This window comes from Chelonia mydas, chromosome 2 (assembly GCF_015237465.2).
Source record: "Chelonia mydas isolate rCheMyd1 chromosome 2, rCheMyd1.pri.v2, whole genome shotgun sequence".
NCBI classification, from domain to species: Eukaryota; Metazoa; Chordata; order Testudines; family Cheloniidae; genus Chelonia; species Chelonia mydas.
The window spans coordinates 39,083,580-39,109,479 of record NC_057850.1 but is presented as its reverse complement, the minus strand read 5'-3'; the positions used below and the strand labels follow the sequence as shown (position 1 = coordinate 39,109,479).

General features: G+C 40.8%; 1 protein-coding gene across 22 annotated transcripts in view; it reads left to right on the top strand.

Annotated features, from left to right (window-relative positions):
* VPS13B (vacuolar protein sorting 13 homolog B) overlaps positions 1 to 25,900 on the top strand; it is a 914,031-nt gene that overhangs the window by 170,023 nt on the left and 718,108 nt on the right. For all 22 annotated transcript variants that reach the window (XM_037892217.2, XM_037892214.2, XM_027818377.3 and 19 more), the window contains exons 12-15: positions 2,508 to 2,595; positions 13,795 to 13,986; positions 16,035 to 16,204; positions 23,086 to 23,280. In XM_037892217.2, coding sequence (XP_037748145.1) covers positions 2,508 to 2,595; positions 13,795 to 13,986; positions 16,035 to 16,204; positions 23,086 to 23,280 — 645 coding nt within the window. The remainder of the gene's footprint in view (positions 1 to 2,507; positions 2,596 to 13,794; positions 13,987 to 16,034; positions 16,205 to 23,085; positions 23,281 to 25,900) is intronic.

The following is a 25,900-nucleotide window of genomic DNA, read 5'->3' as shown; positions in this document are numbered from 1 at the left end:
AGAATACTGCAAGGATATAGGAACAAAATCAGAAAGGCTCAGGCACAAAATGAATTGCACCTAGCCAGGGATATGAAAGGCAACATAAAAAGGTTCTTTAAATACATTAGGAACAAGGGGTAGATGAAGAAGAGAGTAGGTCCTCTACTTAGCGGGGAACGAAAGCTGCTAATGGATGACGTCAAGAAGGCTGAGGTGTTGAATACCTGTTTTGCCTCAATCTTCACTTGAAAGGTAAATTGTAACCAGATACCTACCATGACTGATATTAACAAAATGGGTAAGGAGCACAAACCAGAAGAGGGAAAGATCAGATTAAAGAATATTTAGATAAATTAGATCTATTGAAGTTGATGACCTGACTAAATTCACCATAGGATACTTAAGAAACTAGCTGAGATAATCTTGGAACCATGAGCAATCATCTTGGAGTATTTTTGGAGGATTGGTGAGGTCTGAGAGGACTGGAGAAGGGCAAACATCCTTTAAGAAGGACCCAAGAAATTATATACTAGTCAGCCTAACTTCAATATGTGGAATTATTAACCAAGCAATTTTTAAGCACCTAGAGGATGATAGGGTGATAAGGAAATAGCCAGCATGGTTTTGTTGAGAACAAATCATGCCAAGTCAACCTAATTTCCTTCTTTGACTGGGTTGTTGGCCTTCTGCAGTGGTTCTCAAATGGGGGTGCTGGTGGTATGCCAAATGTATTTTGGTTAGGGGAGGGCATGAGAAGCTTTAGGGAAAAAAAAACTTACTACGCACATTCAGAGCTTGGTGGCTGGAGAGCTGAGGGGCGGGTTGTGTGTGTGTGTGTGGGGGGGGGCGTAAACTACTACAGACACAAAGAAAGGCTGTGTGTGCAATCAAGTAAGTTTGAGAACCACTGGCCTACTGGATATGGCGGAAGCGGTAGATGTGATATCTGGATTATAGTAAAGCTTTCTGACATAATCCCACATGAAATTTTCATAATCAAATTAGGGAAATGCAGTCTAGATGAAATTACTATAAGAGTTGGTTACACAACTGACTGAAAGACCATACTCAGAGTAATTACCAATGGTTTGCTGTCAAACTGGGACGATGTACTTAGTAGGGTTCTTGGAGGGTTCTATCCTGTGTCTAGTACTATTCAACATTTTCATTAATGACTTGAATAATGAAGTGGAGAGTATGCTTATAAAATTTTCAGATTACACCAGACTGGGAGAAGTTGTAAGCACTTTGGAGGACAGGATTAGAATTCAAAACGACCGCTACAAATTGGAGAATTAGTTGAAATCAACATGATGAAATTTAATAAAGATAGGTTCAAAGTACTACACATAGGAAGAAAAAATCAAATGCACGACTAAAATGGAGACTAACTGGCTAGGCAGTAGTACTGCAGAAAAGGATCAAAAAATGATAAAAGGTTTAGAAAACCTGACCTCTGAGGAAAGGTTAGAAAAACTGGGAATGTTTAATCTTGAGAAAAGAAGACAGAGGAGATCTGATAATTTTGCTAATATATTAAGGCTTTTATAAAGAGGAGAATGGTGATCATTTGTTCTCCGTATCCACTGAAGGTAGGACAAGAAGTAATTGGCTTAATCTGCAGCAAGGGAGATTTAGGGTTAGATATTAGGAAAAGATTTCTAATTCTGAGGATAATTAAGTACTGGAATAGGCTTCCCAGGAAGTTTGTGGAATCCCTGTCACTGGAAGTGTTTAAGAAGAGGTTGGACAAACACCTGTCAGGGATTGTCTAGCTATACTTGGCCCTGTTTCAGTGGGCGGGGGGGTGGACTAGGTCACCGCTCAAGGTGCTTTCGAGCCCTACATTTCTATGATTCTATATACTGCTTATAACAAAAAGAAAAAGAATGAAAAGAGCAGTACAGTATATATTAATCTAGAGATGCCACAACAGAGTGAAGTTGGTAAAGCCCCAAACCCAAACATTTATGAATACCCTTTACTTCTGCTTAATTAAAAAATGCCCTTTCCTTGACAAGTTTTCTATGGTTCTCTTGCTTCTATGAAATTAAAATATGAGATATTGTCTAAAAATTGTAATGATGTAGTGACTTACTAAGTTTTCAAAAGGCTAAAGATAAAAGGCATTCTTTTGTTTAAAAAAATCAAAATATTTTAGAATTAACAAGCTTTAGTTTTAATTTCACAGTATTAGACAGGTCTGCTGGGATGTGGGAGGTCAAGTGAAGAATATTTACTCTATTAAAGGTATTAATAAACTATATGTTATTGATAAAGTGATCAAAATGTCAAGCAGAATTATGGATCTCCTTTTTGTGTGGTGTGCAATAGAAGTTAGATTACCTATCTGAAAGGTGAATTCTCTGAGATAACCTCTGTCTTCTGTTTTGATAAGCCTTTCTGTGTGTTAATGCAGAACCCCAGACAAGCATATATGTCTTTGATAGTAGGCCTATTAGTTTGTAATCTCAAGATTCTTTCCTTACACAACTTTTGTTTTATTTGCTTTGCTTTGTTGGTAGGAGACATACTCAGAGATAGCTGGAATGCAGAGGTTTGGTGCCTTTTACATGGATTACTTGTACACAGTGGAAAGCACCAGTGGCAAAGGTACTCCTTTTCTTTGTTTTGCCCTTCCTTGAAAAACAGAAAGCAAAGATTTTTTGACAGCCACCTGGGCCTTGACTAGCTGTCCTCTACCTTACTTTAGATTTATTTTTGCAGTTGCTTGTTGGAACCGACATGTTTGAGTTTTCTTAGATTCTTGGTATTCTAACTTTTTTTTTCTCATAGATGATCGGAAAGATACTTTTTTATAATCAACAGCTAAACTTAAAGTAGTTTTCTACTAGTAGTACAATCTAGTAGTGTACTAGACTGAATTTTGTGTAAAGTGTCATATTTGAATGACTTTTTTTTAAAAAAAACCTGATGCTGTAAAAAAATTGAGAAATAATTCTAGTTTTAGAATATATTTTCTGTGCTTTCTTATTTTATATATAGAAGATTTATATGACAAGAGATTTGTTTCTTAAGAGTTAATCTGTTTTTGCTGCTTATTTCTACTTGATGTCCTAGGGCCATATCATATTCCCCAGGAAAAAATATTCAGAAGAAGAAAGTTAGAACACCCAAATTACATGGCTAAGTGTGTAGACAACCCTACACATTTATTATTTTGGGACAGTGGCATTAGCAAATACACAGAAGATGGTGGGTTTAGAGTATTTTAATTATGCAGTTTGCAGATTTATGGGAAATATTGGTTCACACCATGTGTATATTTAGTCTTCTGCACCAATTATCAGCTATTCTTGAACTTTCTAATTTTGACGTGTCTGGCTCATTTAAAAGTTATCATGTTCCTCTGAGGATAGCTAAAGCTACACAAGGTTAGTTAATGCTTCAGCATGTAGTATTTTTTTACATTATAGTTTTTCTATAGGTAATTCAAGGTCATTTTCTCTGACCGAATACCCTGTAGAGCTGCTATTCCATAGCTCCATCCATTTGTTGGGTAACTGCTTCTTTCCCCACCTGCATTTAAGGGTGAACAATATTATTGCCATGAGGGTTTTCTGGTGTCTATTTGGTGGGCTTCTGACCAAGCAGAGGTATATGTGCCTGCTCCAAATCAGCTGTTTTCTGTATATATGCTTACCTCTATGCTGCAGAACTCACAATTGTCTGTTGTAAAAACAATTTACACATATATAGGATGGTGATATCAGCTGGGGAATGGTGAACAGATGCACTATTAAAGAAAATATTTTTTTCTTATGCAAAGAATTTAAAAAGACACCTCAATTTAAAAAGACACCTCAATTTAAGACACCTCAATTTAAAAAGACACACTTAAGTTTAGTACCTCTAAAACTAGATTTTTTTCCCAAGGGTCCTGTGCATATTCCCACTCTCGAGATGTTCTGAACTGGTGCAGTCTGACCCCTAGAGCTTTAACTAGCAGTAGTCATTAGGGTGCTCCCTCCCTCCCTCTCCCCTCCCCTTCCCTCCCTCCTTTCACAGAATGTCAAATGTTCCAAGGCAAGAGTATAAAAGGGGTGTGGCCCTCCAGCTGCCTCTGTTCCTTCCAACTGCGACCAGCTGAACCTATTGTAGGGAGCTCAGGTATCCTCTTGGATCCATGATTAGTTAGTTGAAATCTTAATTGTTAGTAGCTATAGAGAGTTTAGTCTTATAGTTAGTAATAGTATAGATAGTTGTTGATGGAACCAAAAAAGACACATGGTTTTTAAAAGATATGTATCCTGTCCGGCGTTGTTCATGGCATCTTGTGCACATGCTGGATGCCTGTCATGTTTAGGGGACGGGAACTCATCCTCCAAGTGCTCAATTTGCTCTACGTTTACCTCGAGAGCAAAGAAAGAACAGATTACAAGCAATCCTTTTGAAAATAGTCTTAGCTGCAAGGCCATTTGGAACTGGCAAAATGATCCATAGACGTGTCTGGCTCATTTAAAAGTCATTGTGTTCCTCTGAGAATAGCTAAAGCTATACAAGGTTAGTTAATGCTTCAGCATGTAGCATTTTTTTACATTATAGTTTTTCTATAGGTAATTCAAGGTCATTTTCTGGATGGTTCTGTGGGTAAAAAAGATGTCATCTTTGCTGGACTCTAAGGTCTGGTGACAAGGCCCAGAAAAAGAGGAAAGCCTCTGAGGTGTCGGCTTCTATGTGTAAAGCCAATCCCCTTGATAACGATTTATCTACCCAGGCAGATGTCAGTAGTCAGTCCTCGACAGTGTCAGTCTCTCTTAAGAGAGCCAATCCGTGAGTGAAGGATTCCATTATGGAAACTAATATAAAGAACCATATACTGATATGCAGCTGCATGGAAAAGTGAGGAAACCTTCTTCGGATCTGCATGAGCCAGTTCTAAAAAGAGACTTAAGGAGCTGGTGAAGCAAGAACATATTGTAACACCAGTGACTGATACTATGGCAGTACAGTGCATAATTGTCTATAGATTGGATTTGACCTCAGATCTGCCAGGTATGGAGTCAGTTATGTTATTGGAGCAAGGAGAAACCATACTCCAACAGTCTCAAATATGTCTGTCTCCAGAAGGGAAAGGATATGTAGAGGAGTGTGGGGATTCTCCTCTTCCTTTAACTCCAAGGACATATTCTGGATCCCTAGAAAAGAACTGTTCTCCAATTTCCCTTGTTCAACCAAGATTATTGTTGTCTCCAATTTTGTTGGAACTGAGAGCAGTTTCATACTGGAGAAAGAATTTGATTTGTGGGCAGGATCTGCAGAAGGAGTATTACAAGCAAAGTCACCTATATGATGCATAACTTCGTGGACAAAAATATATGCATCCAAATCCAAATATGGGGTTTTGGCTGGATTGGTAGATGCCACCGTGGGTGCATTGGCCTCATTGGTCTTTCCCGGTTCCTTATCAGTAATTCTCGATGTATGGGGATAGGGCTTCTCTGAATGTGTGTGTAGATGAGGTTCAACCTCCAGATCTGAAAGACATTAATCTGATCAAATCTGTGAACCCTGATAAGTCTTCTGTAATACGGAAGGAATTTTTGTTGTAAAAGGAAGAACTAGTGGGATTCAGAGTCCGATCCAGACATTGGGGGCATGACAACCACAGATGAAAAGGTAGGAGATAAGTCAGCTTTGTCATTTTCAGAAAATGCGTTGGCTTTTCATGAATTAGTGGATTGCATGGCAAGCACACTGGATATTCTTTCACTTTCAGTTGATGAATCATCTCTCTCAATTTTTGATATTTTGAGAGCAGCAACTAGACAACCTTTTCTCCTCAGGATTGGTTTTCAGCCCTGGATTTAAAGGACACATTTCTATATTTCACTAAGACCATGTCATCCGAGATCTGCATTTTGTGATGGGGCAGGACCATTTTCAGTACAACGTCTTGCTTTTTGGGTTGTCTTCAGCACCCAGGGTTTTTTTTACCAAATCTCTATCGGTAGTAGCAGTGTACCTAAGAAGGCAAGGGATGTTTGTGTATACATAGCTGGATGATTGGTTAATAAAAGCATCAGTCAGGGAAAACATGATATTGCATGTAAAACAAATATGTTGTCTTTCTTCTTTGAGTGCTTGCTCATGACCATTCCATGTTAGGGTGTATGTGTGCTCGCCACATGCACTGGTGCCGGAAGTTTTGCCTTCTGGAATTGTGTCCGTATGTGCCAGTATAAGAGATGCCACCTCTCCCCGCACTTCCCGCGCCCCCCCCCCCCCCCCCACACACACACCTTCAGTTCCTTCTTGCCGGAACGCCAACAGAAGGAGGGTGGATCATGGAATGGACACAAGCAACACATCTCTTAAGAACGACAGTTACAAGGTCAGCTACGAGGGGTAGGTAACCTTTTTTCTTCTTTGAGTGCTTGCTCATGTCCATTCCATGTTAGGTGACTCCCAAGCAGTACCTTTGGAGGTGGGCAGGAGTTCATGGACATGCATATTGCAACACAGCTCTGCCAAAGCCAGCATCATCCCGGGCTTCCTGGGTGATGGCATAGTTGGTCGTGAACGTATGGACAGACGACCGTGGTGTGGCTCTGCAAATATTCTGTATAGGGACATGTGCCAGGAAAGCTTCTGATGCTTGAGTCCCTTCATCCTGTCAGCCACTGCAATGAAAAGCTGAGTAGACCTGACAGAATGCATAGTATATTAACCCCCCTACTGATCAAACAGATTCAGATGGTGTACAAATGAAATAAAATGTGGTTTTGGAATGTCATGCTGCACATTAGTGTAGATTTGTGGTTTTTGAAATATGCAACAGTTCCTCAATTTAATAGGTATTTCTAAAGTATTAGAAATGTTTTTTCTTGGGGCCAGATCTTCAAATGATACTTAACCCATCCTTCCATTTATACACATACAAAATTGCAAGTGAAGTTCTTGAGCATTTAACATTTGTCAATATAACTGATAGAATTTACCCACACACATCCTTTCTGTACTTAATTTGTACTCAACTTTTTTTGCAAATGGAGTTTGTACAAATTCTGTCACTTGTATATCCAAATAGTAGTACTCAAAAATTGTGCATACAAGTGACGTTTTTTGAAAATTTGGGCCATTATTTTTAAGACTTTTGATCCAAGTTACACACAATGTCTTGTATGAAGTTATGCCCCCTCCTTGTTGATCTTCACAGTGTGTTATTCACCTTCTCTTGAACAACTGGAGGTCCACAAGTTTTTTGGCTGTGAGCCAGGGATTGCTTCCCAGGCTTGTCTGAGGAAGAATGCACAGGCTTGGATACAGAGAACATTGAAACAGAGGGCAGACTCTAGGTTTCCCTTTTAGTGCAGACTTTCACAAGATTTTAAGAGGTTTAAAACTAAATTTTTAATATTTTTCAGTGCTTTTGTATTTTTTTCTCCTCAAAACTGCTATCTTATTTCACTTGGGTTTCTAAGCACGTTTTATGAGATTAGTTCCTTTTCCTGCCCCTCTCTCCTCCTGAAACGGTAAACAAAAACAGCAAGTGGAAGCAGAGGAGAATAAATGCTGCCATTGCCGAACTCCTTACAGGCTGCCAGACTCCTAGGGACAAAGGTGGAGCTATTATCTAGTATGTAGGCGAGGTCCATGCAGAGCGAGCTAAACAGATTTCAGGGAATCTGTCTGTCTATCTGGAGCATAGATTAGGTCAATTCTGGCCCAACTGAGCAGGCTGCAGGAGAGCTCCCTTCACCAAAACTAGATAAGATCCAGTGACAATTTACCAGGGATACAAAAATAAAAAAACAAAAAACCTTCAACCTGAATGATGGACCCCTACTTCCAGAGATGGCAGAACTGGCAAGAAAGCTTTAGAGTGCCTCCTGAATCTTGGGGAAAGTATAGGTCTCTCCCATAGCAACCAGGAGGAAGAAATTCATTTTTCCAACTATTGTATAGGTGAGGTTTCCCCTTCAAGATGGTTGAGAAGGTTATGGAGAAACCACCCCCAGGTGACTTAACTGCAATGCCGTATCCAGCCAGAAAGGTGCTAGCTCCTACTACAACCTCTCGAAAAGGCAGATGCGTATCTGTGCAGCAGCTCTGATTCCCACTGCTCAAACTGATTCCTTTTTGCAGTTCCCTAAAATATGTCAGTCCAGACAGATTGTCATTGAGGAAGTTGACATAAATTCTTCTGGTCATGAGGTCCATGGAGATATCACATCAGTGACGATCTTGCTTGAATTGGTTTAAAAATTTAAAAAATGCAAGGGTACAAGTCCCCCGCCCCCAAAATTGTTATTTAATCTCAAAATTTACATAGAACATTGGACAAATAGGCAAGGTTTCACAGCTGTGACTTTAAGTGCAATCTTGGTTCCTTTTTTAACAGGAAAGCTGTTTACTTCTTGTTTACTATATTGGCTAAGTAAGCTGACTGCCAAAACAGAACCAGCATTATGACAGAAATCAGCCCACCAGCCTAACATTTTTTTACTTTAATAAAAAAATTGGGATTTGGGGCCTTGAATATTCAGATTTTTTTAAAAAGAACCTATATAAATTCAAACATTCTTAATAGTGATCTCAGGACTGTGGTCCACCGAGGTGGGGGAGGGACTATAACTTTGATAGAGCTCTGACATCAGACAAGCTCTCCTCTATTTCTAGCAGGTGATTCTTTAGAAGTACTTTCTGTTTCTGACTGATCAATATTATGGTATATTTAAACCAATTAAAAAACCAAGAGATCATTAGCTATACATAGGAGAAAATGTTGATTGCATCCTGGACAAAAACTCACATTGTGGGGATCACTTGGCTGAGCAGAACACATGCAGACCTTGGAAAATGGAGCCTGGACCAGTCAGCCCTCCAGAGCATCATCAAAGTTAGGGCAGCAGCTCACTGATGAACCTATTTGTGTCCAGGCTCAGTTGGAGGAGGAGAGAAACAGAAACAAAAACCTTATTTTAGATATGTCCCCCAGGACCTTCTTTATGTCCTCCCTCTGATAGTGAAGAGGGTAAAGAATATTGTGAAGGAACAGGCCACGGTGATTATGATCATCTCTTAATGGCCCTGCACATGTTGGTTCTCAGACCTGATTCAGATGCAGTTGAAACCCTGCTATCAAGCTCCCAACACAGAAGGGGACACTGAATATTTGCATGCATCCAATCAAGTGCTTCTAAAACTATATCAGTGTGAAAATGGGGCAGAAGGGAGCTAGAATTACTTGCATAGTCTAAGAAGGTGATAAATGCACTCTTAGCATCTCCGGGTATGTCTACATTGCAATGTAAGTCCAGGGTTAGTGGGACTCGAGCCAACTGACAATAGGTTAGAGAACCTGGGGTTGAGCATCTACACTGATTGCTAACCCTACATTAAGAATTTTCTAAGCTGTGGCTCTGCCGTCCACACTGTAGTAGACAACCCCAAGTGAAACCAGCTATATCCCAGACTCTCTAGCACCCTCCTGAAATCTCCCTGCTCTAGGCCTTTGATCGTGGTGCACTGTGGGAAAACTTTACTGTCCACATGCATATTACAGGAAGTTTGAACAGCCCACCAATACATCCTGCTGATCAACCTGCAGGAGGCGCCTTTCCCAGAACTTCCCTTGCTTGTGATTTCACTCCTGTGCCAGGAATTGGGCAAAGCTTCCTTGAGGTGCTTGTGGACATTTCAGTGCTGCTTTCTGACCCACCAAAGGCACTGACAGAGTGTATGATGGAGCAGGAGGCGGCAGAGGGAGAGAAGTACCCAGGCATGGCAGACTCAGACTGGCTGATGCTACTCATGACACTCAGTATAGCTGCTGATGCTCCTTGTGTAGACTGGTGCTTTTGCCGCAGGGCCACATGCAAAGATTGGTGGGATCACACTGTCATGAAGACCTGGGATGATCACCAGTAACTCCAGAACTTTCGTATGAAGAAAGCTACATTTTTGGAGTTTTGTGAGCAGCTTGCCCCGATACTTCAGCATAAAGGCATCCTTTCTGGTGCAGAAGTGGGTTGCTATAGGCATCTGGAAGCTGGCTACCCCAGACTTGTATGGTCCATTGCCAACCAGTTCGGTGTTGGGAAGTTGATTGTGGGTAAAATTGTGGTGGAGGTTTCTGAGGCAATCAGGTATGTGATTTACCCCAGAGTGGCAGGCTGAAAAGATATCCTGATGTGATTGCTGGCTTTGAGAGAATGGAGTTTCGGAACTGTGTCAGGGCCATAGTTAGCCCTCGTCAAGGAGCACAGAAGTACGTAAATCACAAAGAGTACTACTCCATTGTTATGCGGGTCCTTATGGGCCACAGAGGTTGATTTATTAATGTCAAGGTGAGAAAGTTCATGTTGTCAGGGTTTTGTCACCCTGCAGGAGTCTATATTCTTGGACAGGCTGGGACATTATTCCCACCAAATGACGTTGTTTATAAATAGAGTTACTGTCCCTGCCCTTATTCTGGCAGACCCCACATTCCTCCTTTAGCCTTGGTTTATGAAATCGTACCCTGATTTTAGAGGCCCTGGCAGGTGTAGAATGGTTGCTGAATGTGCTTTTGGCATATATGGAATCCCATTGGCAATGTCTACAGATGTGTTTGGATGCCAGGTGTCATCAATGCTGTCTGCATTGCTGTGGCTTGCTGTGCTCTTCACAATCTTTGTGAAGCCAAAGGTGAGCCATTTCCCCCTGAATGGACCTACAATAGCGAGAGCCGCTGAATCAGAACAGTCAGAATTTCAAGCCCCAATTGTATTTGGGACAAATTATTTTGCCATCTATGGACTTCCTGGAGTACCTCTAACTGAAATGGACTAAATTTGTACGTGAAACACATTTCCACCTTCCCCATCCCCACACAGTTCCACTATTTCCAGGAAGCTCATTAGACCGTTCAGTGGTTACACAGCAGCATACTTACAGCATGACAACATAAGGTGGTTATTTATAAGAAATAGGAATGATCCTAGCAAAAATCTCTGCCGTACAAGTAAAAAATACACTTTAAAGGTGTTCTTTACTGTTTGCCTTTCCTGGACACCATTTTGAATTCCACATGGTAGGGGAAACTGGAGGGATGCCAAGGCGCTGGCAAACAATCCACCATTAGCGGGTATGTGCTGCTAGCTGGGGCTTTTCGTAACTTTTGCATTCATTCATTCATTGAGCAGAAATCCCTCCCATTGCTGTATTAATAAACACTAAAATGGAACCAGAACCTTACCAGGCTCGGGGGCAGTGTCTGTCCCTTCTGCATCTGCTTCCGCAGGGGCATCAAACAATTCCGCCGTGTGTGGACCCAGAATGTGCTGCTGCTGCTTGTGCTCTGGGGTTGGTTTCAACAACAGAGTGACTTCATTATCCTCAATTGGTACCTGTGCTGGATTCTGGGTCCAGCAGGGGACCATCCCAGATGACCAGGTCATCATGCATCACTGTTGGCTCTATGCTGCGTGCTGTGTCCAGCACCCGATCAAACTCCTCATAAAATGGGCATGATGTTGGCCAGTTGCCTGAGATGCGGTTTGGGTCCCTGGTTTTCTAATACTTGCTCTTGTGCCACTTAATTCACTCCCTGCACTGATGACCAGTCTGGTAAATTTGCAAAGCTGCTGGCTTCTTTGCCATTTGCTGGTATGTATGGTTGTTCCTGGTACTCTTATTAAAATCAGTTTTGCTGGCCTTGCACCAGAGATTTACCAAAATCTGGCTGCGCTCCGTGACCATGAAGCAGTGCATTTTGCAAAAGGCTTGTCCTGTTCATTGCAAACACAGAAGGCGCTCTCATGTGTTTGCAGCTTGGTGATCAGAAGACAATGGAAGGGTCAGTGCTGACTGTGAGCTGCTGCTGAACATCAAGGGGTGGGGGTTGTTTCCATTTTCTTTGGAGTTGATTGGGGATTCTTGGGATAGGGCATATGAATTTGGCCCATGAAATGGTGAGATACTTTTGGTGAGAACCTGAGTCAAGGGGGTGCTATGTCTATACTGCAAAGCATTAGAGCTCAAAACCTGAGTCACGACTTGACTCGGGCTCACAGCCTGCAGCTCCTCAAAGTCCTGGAACTCTGGGTCCAAGCCTTGTTTTAGCACAATTTGTGAGTAGACAGAAGGGGGGTTAGGCTTTAACTGGAGTCTGAGCCCAACCTTATACTTCAGTGTAGACATACCTGCAGAGGAAATTATATATATGGAATCACTTAGGCAAGTATTAGAGTTCCCAAAGCCAATTAAAGTGAAAGACACAATAGTTTTTACAAGACAGCTTGACCATGGAAATCAAGGATTACGTTTTGGTGAGACAGGTGTCTGCAAGGGAAAGATTTGGAAAACTCCAAGAAACCAAGGTGAAATCATCATCACCTTACCAGATTCCCCACTCACCAGTTCTCCAGCAGCACATAGTAATAAATACTGTGCTGTAGACTCTCATAAAACCACCTTCCCAGCCATCACAGGCCATCTCTATTTTTGTTTTGGAAAAAATATGTTTCCTATTTGGCACCACTTTGGTCAGATGGATTTTGGAGTTTGGTGTGCTATCAGTTATCCAGATACCATCAAGATATGATAGTTCTTGGAATGGACAAGGCTCTCATTGCTCATCCTTGACTCAGATTTTTCTTGTGTTTGTGTGTTTGCTCTATTCTTTTGTGTGTTGTTAGAGAAAGGGGCTGGGAGTCAGTTTGATCCTGGTTCTAGTTTTGTGTGACCCTCAGCAAGCCATTTGATATTTCAACTCTACAAGGACACTATAAAAACTGCTGAATCACTGTAAAAAAATCACTGAAAGTGAAATGAGCCTGAATGGATTTTTCCTGAGTAAATATGCTAAGGAAAAGGTGAAGAAATCTTTTAATGAATAGTGTAAAAAAAAGTTACAAAACCTAAATCACTAAAGTTAGAAGAATTTGGCTGAAGTATTTTACTATCAAATAGTTTTATAATAATGTAGTCACTATCATCTAATGGTTGTCCAGTGGCCTGTGTACAATAAGTAGGTGGTTTCAGTCCGTTTCTTCCAAATGCCTGTATCACAAGAACTACCATCACATTTAGCTCTAATTGGTATACTTATTGGTGGTCTTAGCACTAAGGTCAAAGATCAATTGGACATGGAGTTTGAACAACCCTTTCATCCCTGGGGTGGTCCTTCAAAAACAGGACTGAAGTGCACTGGTGAGGAAGTTGGCATTCTCACTGCCTGTGCTGTACCTCATGTGTGGATGAACAAGAGAGATTTATCTCCTGGAGCTGTCAGTCCAGTTTCTATTACAATAACGTAGGGTGAGATTCTCAGTTCTGCTCAGGCCCCTTTATGCCAGGTAAAAGGGCTTTAAAAGCACCAATTCCAACTTGGTGGGAATTCCTGTGGTGCAGAAACTGAGGTCACATTAGAGTTTATTAGGATTGGGGCTACAGTGCCACACTGCAAAGATTTTGAGCAGCACAGCTATCCATAGGCAGCTGGTATCAGGCTTCTGTAATTTAGACAGTTTCCTGGAACTGCCTAAATTATCTGGGGATGTTTTTGGCTTCCAAAAACAATAGTGTTCCCTCCCCGAGTTTGCTCTTATATATTGCACAGCACAGAATCTCATCCTTAGTTTTCTCAACATGAAAAGGAATAAAAATTCTTAAAAATATAGATTAACTCTGTGTTAACAGAAGTGTTGCATTTACTAAATTATGTTTCCTGTGTAATTTTTTTTCCTGATAATAAATCTGGGGTCGTAAGAGCTGTATCCAAAAATAATTGACAAAATTAATATCTTGATATTCCCAATTGTCATCATTCATTTTACTGACTGAAAAAAATATACTTTTATTTAGTTTCTGGAAATCAGCAAGATCTTTCTTCATCAAAGAGTGAAGATTTTGTAAATGTGCAGGAGATGTCTACAAAAAGCCTCATTGTGGGTCCACTTGATCTTCGTTTGGATAGCAGTGCAGTACACAGGATTATGAAAATGATAGTTTGTGCTGTGGAACATGAATATGAGCCATATAACAAGCCCAAACTAGGTATGTTGCTTATTTAATTATGAATATGCTTTTTGTACATACAATAGACCAGATTCAGCACTGCTGAAAGGTGCAAACTGCAAATAGTGGAAGTGGGGATGCAGAGAGGAAATTTAATCTCTGCCTGTCTTTTCATGGGAGTCACACCAGCAAAGGCTAGGGGATGGGTAAAGTGAATCAGTATATGCCTTGGCAGCCCTAACTATGCCATTCTCTGACCAGCACATACCACTTTTATGGCTATGCTGTTTACATACAAGTCCCGTGGTGGGTGGAGGCTTTGTATCATCACAACATCCACACTGCTGAGTGTACTTTTTCCTCTAAAGTCCCAGAAAATAAAAGGAAACCCTTAATGTGGGTTAATGTTTATGAAATAATGGGATTAAACAGAAAAAGGGAATGGACGCTAATTATGGCCAGCTATTAAGATAAACATTTTAGACAAAACAGAGAGCCCATTTTTCACTCTACAAGTGTGGATTTCCAAGTGAGGAAAATAATTCATTATTATTATATTTAGCATTAAGTAGAGCCTAATGTACAAAGGATAATATTCCCAAATATATATAAAGATAAAAAATTGCATCTTTTAGTAATCCACAAAAAATACTGTATTAGACACTGGAGAAAATAATTACAGGTAATTTTAGGCCTATGAGCTGGACATCGATACCAGGCAAGATAATGGAGCGGCTGATAATGGGACTCGATTAATAAAGAACTAAAGGAGGGTAATGTAATTCAAATCAAATTAACATGGGTATATGGAAAATAGATCCTGTCAAACTAACTTGATATCTTGCTTTGGTTGATAAAGTTAATAGAGTTGATTTAATATACTTAGACTTTGCTAAGGTATATGACTTGGTATTGCACCAACATTTTGATTAAAAAAATTAGAATGATATAAAATTAACACACTGCACCTTAAATGGATTAAAATCTGATAGATCTCAAAGTGTAACTGTGAGCGGGGAATAGTCATCAAGTGGATCTGTTTCCAGAGGGCCCTGCCGGAATCAGTTTTTCGCTGTATGCTGTTGAACATTTTTATGAATTACCTGGAAGAAAATGTAAAATCATCACTAATAAAATTTGCAGAAGACACAAAAATTGGGGAATAGTAAATAATGAAGAGGACAGACCACGGATTCAGAGTGATCTGGGTGGCTTGGTAATATGGATGCAAGCAAACAATATGCGTTTTAATATGGCTAAATGTAAATGTATACATCTAGGAACAAACAATATAGGCCATATTTACAAGATAGGGGACTCTATCCTGGAAACAGAGACTCTGAAAAAGATTTGGGGGTTCTGATGAATAATCAGCTGAACATGAGCTCCCAGTGCAATGCTGTGACCCAAGGAGGAATCTTGAGTAGGAGTAGATAAGTTATTTTACCTTCGTATCTGGCCGGGTGCGACCACTGCTGGAATACTTTGTCCTGTTTTGGTGCCCACAATTTAAAAAGGATATTGATAAATTGGAGTTGGTACAGAGAAGAACCATGAGAATGATTAAACTTGCCTCATAGTGATAGACTGAGAGAGTTCAATAAGATCATAAGGACATAACATAAGAATATAATCTATTTAGATTAACAAAGAGAAGGTGAATGGGTGTCTTAATTACAGTCTTTGAGTATCAATGTGAGGAACTAATGTTTAACAATGGGCTCTTCAAGCAGAGAAAGGTATAACTCAATCCAATGGCTGGAAGGTGAAGCTACACAAATTCAGACGGCAAATAATGTAAGGCATACATTTTTAACAGTGCAAATAATTAACTATTGGAACGATTTACTAAGGGTTGTGATGGATTCTCTGTCACTGGCAATTTTTAAATTAAGATCGGATGATTTTCTGAAAGATATGTTCCATGAATTATTTTTGGGAAATTCTGTGGCCTGTGTTATACAGAGAGTCAGGCTAGATGATCACAATGGTCCTTTTTGGCCTTAGGATCGATGAATTTTAAGGTAATCCATTTACTTATTTTAATCATATGCTGAATTTATTTGTGTAATCGTGATTGATTTTAGATATTGTGGAAGGAAATAGAACTATGCCAAACTCGGAAGAAATAGCATCTTTGGAGGAATACATTCCCACTCGACTCACAAGCTTTACCATTCTTAAGTGCACCATTACAATCTCTATGGCTGAATTCAATTTACTGGGCCATTTGCTGCCTATAATCATGGGACAGAAGGTAAGATTTTTATCTACAGTAAATTTTATATATATTTGCTCAATTTGTGTGTGTGTGTGTATTTTACACACACACACATATATACACCTAAGATTAAAGTACATTAAGGTTGCATAGTCAAGCATTCATTGTCATGGTTACAGGATCTGTGCTACATCTGTGTCCTCTTTTTTGGCTCTCTGAGTGCACTCCCTCAAGTCCTTTGCCCATGCCTTTAGATTCTCCCTTTCTTAGACCAGGCCCTGGCTACAGTACTTTGTGTGTCAACCAATCTTACCCAGCAGGTCCAAATAGATTTAGTATCTTCCCTTCAGGAGTTTGTGACCAGTGGTGTGTACAGTAACCCAACAACCTTCTCAAAACCCAAGTATGATTTATCATAACAGTAGGAACAAAGTATTTAAAAACAACAACCAGTCTACATGCATGTCTGTCTTACCATTCCTTGATGGAAGTCTCAAGTGGTCTAGTTTCTTCAGACATGCGAGTGGGTACCTGTTTCAGTCTGCTCTCCCAGAACAACTACTGAACAGTCAACCCCTCTCTCTATCGACAGTCCTTTTAAAAACTGCTATAGTACTTTGTTTCTCTTCAGTTTCTGGCCATTGGCCTAGGTCATTAAAACTGGGCCTGCAAGTTGGCGGAATCCAGGTGGTAGAATCTTCAAACCTAATAGTTTGGGTATTGTCTTTTACAACCCTGAAGTATTTACTGTGGATTGGCTTCTCTTGAGCCACAGTTTGCTTCCTGCTTGCTTTTCCTTACAGCCTATTATACCAAACTATATATTATACGGTAAATATCCCAATAACAGGGTCAACATACCATATTCATAAATTATTACAGAGCAGCTCCACTTCTGTCAAATTCATATGCTAGGAAATGCCAGAATTAAGTTTACCTATGCAAACTTGTCTTCTTGTGCCATATGCATTATGATACAGTGTTTAATTACATGGTCACATATTACTTTTTACATACTTCCATACGTGGAATTCCTGCCTCATTCATTGCACAGGGTGAGAAGGTATTAAGTGAACCGTGTTGCTATGCGGTATTTCTTTTTATCTCAGTCCTTGAGTATGTGGTCTCATGACTGACTGACTACACACCATCCAATATTTATATTGAGTATGAATTTGTTTCTTCACAAGATTTCTATTGCACTCATCACCATAGTATTTGGTTGCCTCATAAACAATAATTCATTTATCTTCATAACACCCCTGAAATGGGTGAAATGGGGCTGTAGCAAGGTGTGATCCACTTCTGCTGCCTTGCACCACCGAAACCTGTGCAGACTCCATTGGTTGAGTATCCACACTGTGCTGTTTATGTTCTCTCCACCAACAACTTCATATTTTTTGTGCAACAATATTATTTACACTGTCCCTTGTATTCTCAGCCCTCTCTCATGGCTCAAAGAAAAGAAAAGGTTGCCCTTCCCTGAGATCTCTCTGAGTGGGCTTAGCTAGCCCTGCTTCTCTCTCCTGCACTTCCTTCCTATGCCTTTTTTATCATCTGATGGGCTAATTAATCTTTTAGCTCACCTAGTCTTCTGTCCTGATTAGCAAATTACATTTAATTCCCCAATCAGATCTCTCTGGGGAAACTAATTAGTACACAATGATCAGAGTGCTGACTCACCTGCTAGCTGCCAGCACTTTGTCACATGGGGTAATAACACTTCTTATTTTACAGACAGAAAACTGCAGTGCAGAGAGATTTAGTACAAAATTAATTAGTCGGCTCACAAATTTTTGGGTGTCTCAATAAGTGGGTACCTAACCTGAGATAATTAGGGCCTGATTTTTTTCAGAGTTGCTGAGCAGTTGGGAGTTCTGTGTGTGCAGAACTGAAAATCAGACCTTAGGTGTCTCAGATCGTACACCGAGGAAATGGAGAACAGTTTGTGGCTACGTATGAAAATTCTGGTTTAAATGACTTCCCTAACATCATACAGAAAATCTGTGCCGGGAATAGGGATGGAACCCTGTGCTCACAGGTTTCATTCAGCACCTTAATCACAAACACATCTTTTCTCTTCCTGCAGGCCCCTTCCTCATTCAATTTACATTTAAAAAACACTGTCAGCCAATGAGGCAGACATATTCTCAACAACAGCCTTGTTGACGACACATCCTTGTCTGTGTGGTACCCTGTGTACTGAATGAGACAAGAAATTGTTTCCTTGGAAAAATTTTGCAGTAATATAATTAAAGATAGTTTCATAAGACATAAACAGAAGGAGGCATGCAGCCTTAATTCTGTCATTTTCTGGCTTTGGAGTGCTTGATTTTGCAACCTTACAATGTTGGTTTAGCATTATTTTTGTATGGAATTTCCTAGGTGTTTCAGGAAGAAAACTGAAAGAAATCAAAGAAATTCTATCATGTGCAACTGTTATTACTCCCCACAAGCATTGTCAGCAGGAATTAAACCGTGGAACTTGAGGTTCACTATGCAGACCTCTTCCATTTGAGCTGAAGGAATAAACAGCAGTAATAGACTGTTATCCTCCATGTAGGGGACCAGTGGGGATGGGAAACATGAGCAGAGATGTGACTGTATGCCAGGGTGGTGGAGAGAGAGGGACCAGATGAGGCTGGATGGGGGGAACTGGGACTTGCTGGGCAAGGAGCTGTGGGGTGGGAACTCAGTAGGGTTGGGTAAGGTGACTAACGTGGCAGTAAAGGGGAGACTGGGTGACAGGGAGGAGAAACCTTGAGGAGCTGAAATTGGGACAGGTTACATGAGGGAGAATGGGACCAGTATGAGAAGCTGGGGTGCCAAAGAGACAAGACAAGGACAGGTTGTGAGAGTATTGGGCAGAAGAGTCTGTACTCAATAGAGCAACCTCTCCTTCAGAGTCAGAAACGGAACCCAAGATTACTGAGTCTCACCATTCCTGTGATGTCAACAAGTATCTGGGAAATCCACTGAAAACTTTTCATCTCCTGCTAGTGCTGGTCCACATAGAGAATGGCAACATATTACTGCAATTGGTTATATAGTTACGTCAAGTTGCAGAGGTCTGTGTGGTGGACGTAAAGGTTCAAACCCTGCTGATGACTCATGTGGGTTTCAATATAATTCCATATGGTAGAATGCTGTTTTTTCAGTTTCCTTTTGTAAAAACCTACGACGATGCACATAAAAATACCTGTTAAAAGTATGCTATTTAGGTACTGTATAGGTTTCATACCACACTCATCACTATGATATCTGAGTGCCTTCCAGTAGTGCATTAAACAACATGCATACATATGTCACACATTGTTTGTTCTCTCATCTTCTCCCCAAAGGGAGAAACGTGCAGTGGAGTGTCCTGTTTTGCTGGGGTTTTGTTTTAATTTAATTTTTTTTTTGTATAAGTGGAACTGTTGCTGTGTGTTTATATTAGAGAAGGCAAGGTTAAGGAAGTGTGCCTTGCCTTTGGAGTGGAAAGTGGTAAAGTTTGTGATGGCACTTCATTCTTTCGTGAGTTAATTCCACGCTCTTGGACTGCCTCTGGAGAAAGTTCTATCTTCTGTACAAATGAGCTTTATCTTTATTGTTGAGAATTTCATGGTACCAGAGGAATGTATTTGTCAATCATGGTGTTTGTCCTGGACCTTTAGATAGTCTGTAGGTATCCTAGGCCCAACCCTTGGAGTGATTTGAGGAGACGGTCCAGACCTTGAAGTTGATTGGAAGCCATTGTAGAGACTGGAGGACAGGCATAATGCGATTGCGGAAGCCTCAGTTGCTCATGAGATGCTCTGCAATGTTCTGTACTAGCTGGAGTTTAAGTGCTGAAGGTTTCATGCCAAGATATTGCATTGCTGTAATGCATCTGAGAGGTGATGAAGGTGTGAATGGGTGAGTCCAGATAGGCATCTGCCAAGATGGTACGGAGTCTCCTAGCCAACTGGGATGGTAGAAAGTGTTACTTGCAGCTATTGCTATGTGAGGTTTGAAAGTGAAGCACACAAAAGTTAGGAGATGCCAGAACTAAGGTTCCCTGGGCATCCTGTTCAGAGAAGGAGGCAGGGGTATAGTAGAAAAAATAGTATGTGATCATGTAAATAAAGACTATTATAATGCGTATACACAAGGGGGTCAAATTAAGGTTGTATAGGATACCTTAATTCTAGCATTTCTTTACTTTTCAGTGCTTCACTTTGCACTTCGCATTAACTTTCTTTTAATGTTTGTCTAGTAAAGTAATTATATGATATATGGTAGCGAAACCTATGAAATAAATTGCGTGTATTACGTACTTTTAGCCTCAGCTTACTTAGCCAACCAATTTATTGCCTTCATGACTATATATAACATTCCAAACCATTAAGCAGTTTGAAATAGCTGCCATTTATTTAATCAATACACCTGAAATGTTACCTTCTGTCCCTCAATTTTGGAATTCTTACCTTCACCCAGATTACTCTGCCTGAGACCCTGGATGGTCCTGAACCAGTCACAGGTTTAAGGTCTGATATCTCTTGATACATCAGGGTTAGAAGCAAGAGCTATTAACACTAGAAAGGGGTGCGCCCTAACTTTTCAATGGGAAATAACACTTCAGTTGTTCTGGAGTGAGTCAAGAGATTGGACTTGAAAACTCCCAACACTTTTCTGACTATCAAAGCTATTTTAGAACTTCTTAAAATGTCTCATTTATAATTCTTCATTCCCTCTGAGACCTTTACAGTTGGGCTCATGGTGTTACTAAGTGAGCCTGACTTTACAGCAGAGGTGGGCAAACTATTGCCCGCAGGCCACATCCAGCCCATGGGACTGTCCTGCCCAGCCCCTGAGCTCCCGGCCGGGGAGGCTAGCCCCCTGGCCCCTCCCCTGCAGCCTCACCGTGCCGCACTGCCAGTGCTCCAGCCCGCAGCTCCCGCAGTGCAGTTCGGGCGGCGTAGGTGGCTCCGGCTGGGTGGCAGGGCTGCGAGCTCCTGCTGCTCTGAGCAGTATGGTAAGGGGGCGGGGAGTTGTGGGGGGTTGGATAAGGGGCAGGGGGCTCTGGGGGCAATCAGGGGACAGGGATCAGGGAGTAGTTGGATAGGCCTGGGAGTCCCGGGGGGGCTGTCAGGGGGTGGGGGTTTGGATAGGGGTCGGAGCAATCGGGACAGGGAGCAGGAGGGTTGGATGGGGTGGGGTCATGGATGGGGTCGGGACAGTCAGGGGACAGGGAGCAGGGGGTGTTGGATAGGGGGTGGGGTCCCGGGGGGCGGTTAGGGGTGGGGGTGTGGATAGGGGTTGGGGCAGTCAGGGGACAGGGAACAGAGGAAGTTGGATGGGGCGGAGGTTCTGGGGGGAGTTGGGACGAGGAACAGGGGGGTTTGGATAGGCATGGGAGTCCTGGGGGGCCTGTCTGGGGGCTGGGGTGTGGATAGGGGTCGGGGCAGTCAGGGGATAGGGAGCAGGGGGGTGGGATAGGGGGTGGAGTCCTGGGTGGCATTTAGGGGCAGGGGATCCAAGAGGGGGCGGTCAGGGGACAAGGAGAAGCAGGGGTTGGATGGGTTGGGGGTTCTGAGGGGCGTGGGAAGTGGGAGGGGGCGGATGGGGGTGGGGGCCAGGCTGTTTGGGGAGGCACAGCCTTCCCTATCCTGCCCTCCATACAGTTTTGCAACACCGTTGTGGCCCTCAGGCCAAAAAGTTTGCCCACCCCTGCTTTACAGGCTGAGGGATATGAAAAATAGCATCAATATAGAAATTATAATTCTCCCTGCAGCATTTGCACTTTTAATTGGACTTGTTTGGGTTGAGTGAAGGGCTTGCTTGTGGTTTAGTCTCTTTTGAGTTATGTAGCCATCTCAAGCTGGCAAAATCTTTACAGCAGACCATCATATATTCTGTATAAACAGTTAAACTTTATAATGGGACATCAGTGTTCAAGCCAGTGGTGGCTTGTCATTTCTTATGCTAAAGCTAAGGTGGCCAAAGTGTGCAGTTCATGGGTGATGTGTCGTCCAGCACATATCTGAGTCCGTTCTTCTTTAAAGACACTCCACTAGTGATTTACAATTAGCTAAATTTGTTAATTTTATTTGGCTAGTAACTTTTCTTTATCAGGTTTTGATTAAGATTTAATTGTACCCAACTTAGATGTTGATGTCGTCTGATCTACTCCCCTCATATAGTCAGAATATTTTTCATGTTTAGGATAATGGAGATCTAATGGTTTGGTGGTAGATTCTTAGGTCCCAGTACGGGTGATGGCAGCCATGATGATGAAGCTTGCTTCCACTCCTGTAGTTAGATCCTTTGACAGCTTCCTATAGTTAAAGCCAAGTTAAACAGGATGCCAGCTAAACACCAGAAAAGCAACATTCAGGTCAGGTAGAAAACTTTTCCATCAGAGTGAATCAATAAAAACACATAACTGGAGTCCTTGGAGAAACGTTTCCTATCTTTCTCACACCATCTTTGTTGTGTAATATAGCAATTTTGTGGCTTCACTGGGGACCTTGAAAACCCCTAATCAGTTTTTAGTTGAAATGCATGCAGTTTGTACTAGCTTTTATCTCCAACTTCTACTTATTTCATAAACAATCTTTATGTAACATATTTTTGAAAATTAAATGCATTATTTTCTTATAATAGTTAAGATATCTGGCACATTTATAAAGACTGGATAGTGCAGAGTTATGTAAAAGTTATATCAGCATGAATTTGGGTGCACTGTACTTTCAAGTGGTGAAGCAATGAGTAAATAACCTTTTTATAGACTAGCATACTGCACCTTCACATACTCTGTACATGAAAACTTGTTACAGGAAAATTATTTTAGAAGTGTTTCAGACTCTAAAAATTTTATTGATAGAGGTATGAGGTCCTGCATAGGGTATTGCATAAAAGTTTGTCTTTAGAATACTTTTTCTTTTTCTTTCTAGAGTTCAAGTGGTTTGTTAAATGCTACAAGCTTCCAGCCTTTACGGCCTTTGCCTGCTATTAGAATACTGATGGACAAAATTAACCTGGAACATTCTGTGCCAATGTATGCTGAACAACTTGTGCAAACAGTCAGCAGCCTTAGCCAACCTCCTGATAACCTGCTTCATTACTGTTATGCACACTGCTACCTTAAGGTAAAAGAAAATATGAAGTGTATTTATTATTAAAGAACACTGAAAAGAATTAATACAAATACAGACAGTCCTAGATGCTAAGAGTTGTGATCTCCCAGAGCACATGCAGTTTTTCCAAAGAGGTGTATGGCAAATATCAAGGGCTTGGTTTTGCACTCTTAACTTAGGCAAAATTTCCTATTTCCACCTTTGTAAGGAGTACAGGCTGAAGCCCCAGGGAGCTAATTTTTTATTATTGTTATTTATTCAAATTATTTGGCGAAGACCTTTGCAAAATTGGTTTTAATACTAATATAGTTAACACATTTGTAACAAATCATCTTTATACATTCTGTAAGATGCTATGATGAACATGTTTGGTACAAAATTGTTACGGTAATATTTGCTTTTGATTACAGTGAGCCACCCATTTTAACATATTTTTTGCATAACATTAACTCGAGCACCGCTGAGTGTGTGAGGAGAACCTCTAAACGTTGCATTTTAATATCCTTTAGTGAGGAGGAGGCCCTTTTGCTAGGTTAAGAGATTGCAAAAATTGATTAAAAAATCAGTTTGAGAGTGTGTAATTGGCATCTGCTAAGATTTTAGAAGAATCTGTTGAAACTCTGCCCCCTTTGGATCACCAGGAAAGTTAGTTTCCCTGCCAGACCAAGTGCAGTGGTTAGAATCATTTGAAGGGTCTTTGAATACTACCAGGATATTAATATAATAATTTACTATCATGACTACTAATATTACTACTAACTTTTACTGACTCTTTTGAAAGACATACAGAAGCATCATTTTCCACTGCACTTGTCTACTCATACCATAACAGCTGTCTAAGTAATGATATTCTTAGAATGTCCTTGTAAAACAGGTTTCAGAGTAGCAGCCGTGTTAGTCTGTATCCGCAAAAAGAAAAGGAGGACTTCTGGCACCTTAGAGACGAACAAATTTGTCTGAGCATAAGCTTTCGTGAGCTACAGCTCTGATGAAGTGAGCTGTGGCTCACAAAAGCTTATGCTCAAATAAATTTGTTAGTCTCTAAGGTGCCACAAGTCCTCCTTTTCTTCTTGTAAAACAGTAATATTGTGCTGGTTAATTACATGGCAAATTTTATGTTTTCTAGAATTAGATATTCACCTCATATCACATTTCAAATAATTGGGACAGCAATATCACATTCAACACTCCTAAATGCTTTTCAAGTTTTCCTTAGTTTTTTTTTCTTTCCCCAAAGTTAATATGTAAATGTTAAAGAAACCCCTTGATGTTTTCAGTACTAAAGGGTCCAGTTCTGCTCCTATGGAAGTTGATGGGAGCAGGATTAAGTCCATTGTTTTATCTGCCAGTTTTAGTGTAAACATATGAATTGTATTCTTACATGAAGTGTGGCAACATGTGTTGAAAAGATTCAGCTCCACAATAATTAATTTTCACAGTAGTACAGAAAAAAATTAAAGAACAATTATAATATACTGTGTAGAATGTAATTTAAATCGTCACATTTTATTCAAAATAACAAAAAGATTTGAAGAAAAGCTACTTTTGTCAGTAAATCCCACTGTTTTTGTAAAAATATTACTCTAACTATGAAACAATGGATATCTGCATTTTGTTTAATTTGTATTAAGTATAAAGTGTGCTATGATAACCCCTCTCTACCCCACTTCCCATTTTCTTCTCTTTCAATTCTCTTCACCTCTCTCCCTCCTTGTTGTTGTCATCTACAATTCACCCAGGTCCCCACTTTTAGCCTTCTTCTCTGATTTCGACTCTTGGCTCTCTCTCTCACTCATCCTCAGTGACTTCAGCTTCCATGTTGATGACCCATCCGACCCCTTAACTGTGTGTTTCCTCACCCTTTTGTGACGTTGCACCCCATAATGCTTTATGGAAATATGTTTATGAATGTATATATGACATAACTGGAATATGTTTTAGGCTACATATGCCATGTAACATATCTCTGTAACGGTTATGATCTACTGAATATATTCATCCTATTTGTATGCATATATCATTTTTGTATTCAAAGTTACGAATATTGGCTGTGTACTTGTTTGAGTTTAAGTAGCCTTAGTAAGGGATTTGGTCAGCTTCTTAAGAAAGGAGTTTGCAAGTTAAGTGCCCAGTCAAGAAACACTTAACGGACAATGGAACTTGGAAGACTCCAATCCACATAAGAAGTCTACCTGGGGACATTACAGGTGGCAGACATTGTTCACATGCTACCTTGAAAGTTCTGAGTCATGCATGGACATGTGACTTGCCCATGTGACTTCAAAACTCCAGCTTGCAGCTGGATTCTGCATAGGAGAGAGGAGTGGGTCTCCACCCACAAGAGAGAGTCTACTTAAGCCCCTGGAATACCCTCCATTTGGTCTTTAGCTGGCTCAAGAGGTAGACTCTCCACCCCTAAAGGATACCTGAAAGAAACTGGAACAAAGGACAGTAACCACAGGGGTGTGAGTGGTTGCTGAACTCAGACTAGAAGGAGGCTAGTCTGTAAAAGAAGCTTACTGGAACATCTCTGAGGGTGAGATTTCATCTGTAATCATTTTCTTAATGTACTAGGCTTAGACTTGCGTTTTTTATTTTATTTTGCTTGGTAATTCACTTTGTTCTGTCTATT